Source organism: Artemia sp. Qi Xiang Cuo, chromosome 14 (assembly GCF_049724085.1).
Source record: "Artemia sp. Qi Xiang Cuo chromosome 14, ASM4972408v1, whole genome shotgun sequence".
In the NCBI taxonomy this organism is placed as follows: Eukaryota; Metazoa; Arthropoda; class Branchiopoda; order Anostraca; family Artemiidae; genus Artemia; species Artemia sp. Qi Xiang Cuo.
In genome coordinates, this window is record NC_142807.1 from 36372501 (window position 1) to 36378500 (window position 6000).

Genomic DNA, 6000 nt, shown 5'->3' on the forward strand with positions numbered 1-6000 from the left:
TGATTCAAGGTAAGCTAGTCAAATGTTTATGTGGAACTGTGATACTAACTCTATATCAAGTTTTTATATCCACACTAAAGGCTAAAGAAATCGATTATGTAAGAATTCATTGACTCTAGTGCAATGAAACTAGGAACAAGTCTAGCCCATACGGAGCAATGATGCATGAGAGTAATAAAATTCTCAGAATCTACTGTGTAACTAACATTCTAAGTCATTGCACTACTAAATCTTAGGGCTAGAGAGTACAGCTACTTTTAAGAGTGTCTGGTCTTGATAGAGTTCACTGATTCTCAAGTGTGCCTGGCCTTGATAGAGTTCATTTATTCTCAATAGTGCCTTGGAAATGCAGCAAGGAACATGCTGAGAGCTAATCCAGACGACACAATCTACTGATCTTATACAAGCTTTTACCGCAGGAATAACTATATTTGTTTTTCAAGTCCTCTTTTGAAAAAAGTAAAAGCTTATAAACTCTGTTCGAGATGACATTGAAGATCAAATTTTATTGGGCCAAATTGAAAACTTTGCGTTCAGTGCTGAAGTGGAATATGCTCTTCTGTGTAGTCTTATTGCATCATTTTTTCTTAATTGTTGAGAACTGCCGTTTAATCGTCTTAGGCAGGAAGAAAGTTTCGAATGTTAAGGTAAATCGTAGATTCGACAAAAAAAAAAAACAAAGTTATTAGGTATATCGCTCACTAAAAGTACATCCTAAATTAAATGCTAAAAACTCTGAAATTGAGCTATGATAGAAGTTGTGCTTGAATTTGGTAGTTGGCCCGCGTTATTTGCACATTCCACCATTTCAGAAAATGTTCCCAAGTTCAGAAAAACAAAATTTCTGTTCAGTATTCTTTAGATGAAGGAGGAGTGTGTATAGCTATGTTGGCCTCAGACGGCTTGGTGCTGCGGTGAGTTGTTAGTAGTAGTATTCATTAGTTTCTTGCCTTTAAACCTCTTTTTGAAGTGGCCGTATTATTTTTTATACAAGTATGTTATGGTGAGTTTTTGGTTTGTTTTTTTTTCTTTTTTTTTATCTCTGCTCCGTCATTCGGTTATGCGTTACAGATTTCTAAATAAACAATAATAATGATAAAGATAACAAAAGATTACCATTTGTTAACTGCCTTAATAAAAAGACAGTAAGAAATTTCGAGAAAGTATTCTTGTTGAGAATTCCTCTACCTTCGATTAGGGAAACTAGCGTTATAAGTTATTTTTGCAAAAAATAAATATTTTTATCTAAAATACAGTAGCGAGGGAAATCCCAGATTACAAAGAAAATATACGGAAGTCGAAACAATTGGGGAAAAAAACAAAAGATGTGGATCGAGAGTCCAAGAAAAGGAGCATTGGATGCAACACCAATCTTGGTGGATAAAAACAAAACTTACTTGAAAATATGAGCTTTGAAACATTCCACATTGATTTTCATCAAACCATGAGGGGTTGGATTCCACTGCCGATACAACTCTCTTCCTTAATCTATCTGATTTACCTTTCAGTGCCTCATTTTTATAAACAGTGATATTGGATAATAGATTCAAACGTGTTTTCAATGTAGGTAATGTCCCCTTTGTCGACGAGTCTCCTTTACGTCTAAATTGACCATTTTCACCGATAGTGTTGTTGAAGAGTAGGTGGAATATCACAGATTTATCTCTAAAAATGGGAATAAAACAGGTTAAATCGCTAGTATAAAAGTCAAATAGATTAAATCATGGGAAAGTGGGAAGTAAATGATTTTTTTTTAAGTAAAAGATCACAGTCACAACTTTGGCTAAAAAAACAACAACAAACAAACAACAGTTCCTTAACAAGACAATAAGACAATTCCTTTACAAAATAATCAAATAGGAAGTCAGAAAAAAAAATACATATTTCAATTATTATATACATATTTCAATAGGGGTAAACTTGTTTCCATTGTCATTAAGGTTAAGATCTTCATGGTGTTTTACTTCGCACCAGCCAATGAAGCCGATCTTTGTATCAAGGACCAATTGCACACAGACCTGACACTGTTAATTTTCAATGTACTTCTTGAACATGCCAAACTGTAACTATATCCAGAAGATTGGAAAGTTGAAAGTTATTACTGCCTGAATTATTTTCGTTTCGGAGGTGGAAGTGGGTCTAAGAAGAATGCTCCACTAATAGAAAGATAAAGCTACTATTTTTAATAATAGAATTGTTCTGCTGCAATTCTTTTTTATGTATTTCAAAAGAAGCTCAGACCTGAGCCTGCCAGTTTCACGCCTGGAACATCGTCAACTCACGAAACCATTATATAAAAAAAAAAAAAAAACTCGATGAATTTCGTCAACCTTCTCTATTGAATATGTTGACTTCAGAGTGGTCTTTAATTATAATAACCAAAATACCTAAAGACTATCTCCACAAATACTGGTCACACAAGTAAACATGTCCGCTTAAAGAATATTCGTTCTAAGACACAGAGGTGTGTCCAGGTGAATGCCCGTCTTGCATATTTTCGACCCTTCCATTAGAACAAGCATAATGCAAGAATTTACAGAAGAAATGACAGTTTCTTCCGTCTCGAAGCTCCAGCTACTTCTAGCTATAAATATAAAACAAATTCTGTCCTATGAGGCCATCAGAACTGCTCTACCCATCAGCTGAGAATATGAAAAAATTCATGGGAATCTACCTAGTTCACGCAAAGGTTGCATCAAATTATTTGTTCATTGAGAACTAACTTGCAGTTGCTGGTTGTTTCACTTATATTAGGTCTCTTGTGTCTTCTGATGTTTCTGCCAAGCTCAAGTCATAATTTGAGCTTCATAAGACCTCTCCTAATCTAGGACGACTTAGTCCCATCTGGAAAAAGCCACCCATAGGATGAACAACAAGATTAGGAGTTTTGAAGTGTCTTTTGAATTCATCTATTAAACGAAGTAGAATCCAAGGGGTGCTGACTTTCTGCCAGCTGGCGTGCACTCCAGAACCCTAAGGGTGTCAGGCAACTCCACCACGCTTTTCACTGTTTTCGCCAAGCTTGACAAAGTTTCCGCCACGCTTGGCAAAGTTTTCGTCACGCTTGGCACACTTCCATCACGCATGGTAAGTGCCAACTAGTGTACTTGATTTCTGAAAGCAGGTGCCCCCTTGGTAAAATCTTGACACACAAGTGCAGTAGCTTTGATAATAACCAATACTTTCTAGACTGAATGGCTATTCTGAATCAAGGATATTTAGTAATCTGACTTTGTTGGCAAAACTCAATTGCTACCCATCATGCTGCCCTCAGCCTCTAAGGTAGCATGATATCTCTTGAAACTTCCTGGTCACACCATAATTCAAACAGTATTTAACCTAGACTCATATTAAGCTTGAGATCAAATTGTGGTTGAGAGACAAACGTTTCCTTACACAAGATTTCAAGCCTCAAACAAGCAGAAATTACTAGTAACTGGGGACAGGGGCAAATCTACAGCATTTTCATTGGGGGGGGGGATGACGAGAGGGGTCTATATCCGGCTATTCAAGGAGCATGGGCTATATAACAATTTTTTCTCCACATTATTGGAGGGGCAAATGCCCCCCTTGCCCCTCCCAAACAAAACCCCTGACTGGGGAAAAAAAAAACTAAAACGAAAAGAAGTTACTAATAATTTTGTAGTAAAGAATCGAAAGGACTAGAGTGTCATTCGTAACTTACTAAAAACAAAGTAAACTGCTTAAATAATCAGTTTTGTTCAGCCATTTGGTTTTTCTATCCATTAAAAACCGAAGATAAGTATAAAAAAATAAGGGCGTTCAAAAAAAAATGTAAAACTAAATTATTTGTCACAAATGTTTGAAAACATTTAAAGCAAGCACATTTATTGCTCCTGCTCCTCGAACCCCTATAATCACTGGAGTGTCATTTGTCATTTTACTGAAAAGAGTCAGTGGTTGCAAAATGTCAGGAGAGGTGTCATTTTTGTATTATTTATACAAATAGTGTGAAGCGCAAATAAAACAGATTTGTAAAAACTGGCAGAAGAGAAGCCGTTGAACCAATGTAAAGACTGACTATGCATTTCGAATAAAATATTTTTATGTGTCAATACAATGAAAAAAGACAATTAGAATGATAATAATGGCTATAGAAAAGACAAAAAATTGAATTAATACATTTATGACTTTTAATTTACTTTGACTACACTAAGGGTGCTATTTTTGTCAAAAATTTTCATTTATTTCGATTTCATCCAAAGTACAGAAATGTGATACCTAAATAAGACTTTTAAAATAAAAAAAAGTTTTGAATCAATCCGTTTAGCATGTTGGAGCAATATTTTCAACTAGTGAAAAAATAATAGATTTGTCAATTGATTTTTATGAGAAAATTTACTCCATTAATCCATTATTTCAAAGTTTGATTTCAATATTCATTTATGTTGTTTTTGTTTTAGGTTCCATTTACTCATTCATTTTAATTTCTTTTCATTTTAACTTTTTGTATGAATTTTTTTTCTATTTTTATGTTTTAATATTGCTCTTCACTTTTCTTTGAATATTTTGGAAACATATTTACTTAATGATAGTCAAAAGAGCTAAAGTGAAGGTCCTAAACTGCAAAATGGTAAGCACCTACTTTGAAAGAAGGATTTTATTCAGTGATTAAACCCCTACAGAGTATTTCACTATCTAATCTGCGAAATATAGCATAAGATATCAAAAACTGAAAATCACAAGCAAAATACTAAACACCACAAAGAAACAAGGAAAAAGGAAAAACAATAAATTGACAACAATTAGCACTTAATAGTAATTAAATGAAGAAAAAAAAAAATATACAATATCTAGTCTCTTTGTTCGGTTCAAGTATTCCAAAACGGCATAGCGAGCCTCTTTGATGAACCAGATAACATTAATATTGAAATTATTACAGTAACAAAAACCTTGTAATTTAAATTGCAAGCACATACTTTACGCTTGGCATTTTGTTTTCACTAAAGTGGAATTCAAGGCTTTTTGGATGCGCTAATTACAAATACCTAAAAAGAAACACATGTCGTAGCGTAGGTGTTTCATAAGAGGTAATATAATTTCCAGGACAGTTTTTTTTTCAGTTTTTTCAAATGATTTTCTGTAAGATGAAGTATAAAATTGTATCAAAAGAATCTCGAAAGCTCATCATGAGGCAAAGTAACGCGGGAGTCTTACAAACTAATATGTTAATAACACTGAGCTCGTCTTGGGTGAATTGTTAAAACTCTTGAGCTCTTTGTTGAGCTGTCTACTTTTATTTAAATTTCTTAGGTAAGATGTTTTCATAATAATAGTCATAAGAGGAAAAGCGACAGTCCTAAACTACAAAATGATACGAACACACTTTACGCTCGGTATTTTGTTTCCACTAAAGTAGCATTCAAGGGTTTTTGGACCCACTAATTGAAATACTTCAAAACAAAACACGTCTTGTAGCGTGTTTCATAAGGAGAATTCCATTTTCCACAGCAGTTTTTATCACAGAATAAATCAATATGTACAATTTTTAGTTTATAAACTAAAAATAATAATTATAATAATAATATAATTAAAAATAATATTTATAATTTATAATTTATAGTTGGAAGACCCAAATCAAGTGGAAAAGTTTCCTCCCTATTCCACCATAAACTTCGTAAATTTAGAAGAAAAAATTACCAATAAATTTGAAGCCAGAACTGCCTAGAAGTCCAAAAGTCTACCACAGGGAGTACAGTTTCACAAATAAAGTTGGGTTTCGACCACAATTGATGCTTAAAGGTTTTTACAAAGTATTTTAATTATTTTCCAAGGAAAGCTCTACTACCCAAACAAAAACTACTGCTATTATGATGCTAATATTAATAAGCAATAACTAATATTAGTAATGATATTTATCAACCAATACAAATAGACCCCGGCGCTGCGCCGATGAGGGAAGACCGGCGGCGGCGGGGCCAAAAACAGCGCGCCGTGCCACGCCGCTTTCTTCAGTAGAATGCGCCTTCTGGATTCTCC

The 6000-nt window shown here is 34.0% G+C and overlaps 1 protein-coding gene across 1 annotated transcript in view; it reads right to left on the minus strand.

The window, feature by feature from the left end:
* LOC148944415 (uncharacterized) overlaps nt 1–6000 on the minus strand; it is a 217785-nt gene that overhangs the window by 88018 nt on the left and 123767 nt on the right. The window contains exon 5 of the mRNA XM_089099923.1: nt 1398–1665. Within this exon, the coding sequence (XP_088956049.1) occupies nt 1398–1665 (268 nt within the window). The remainder of the gene's footprint in view (nt 1–1397; nt 1666–6000) is intronic.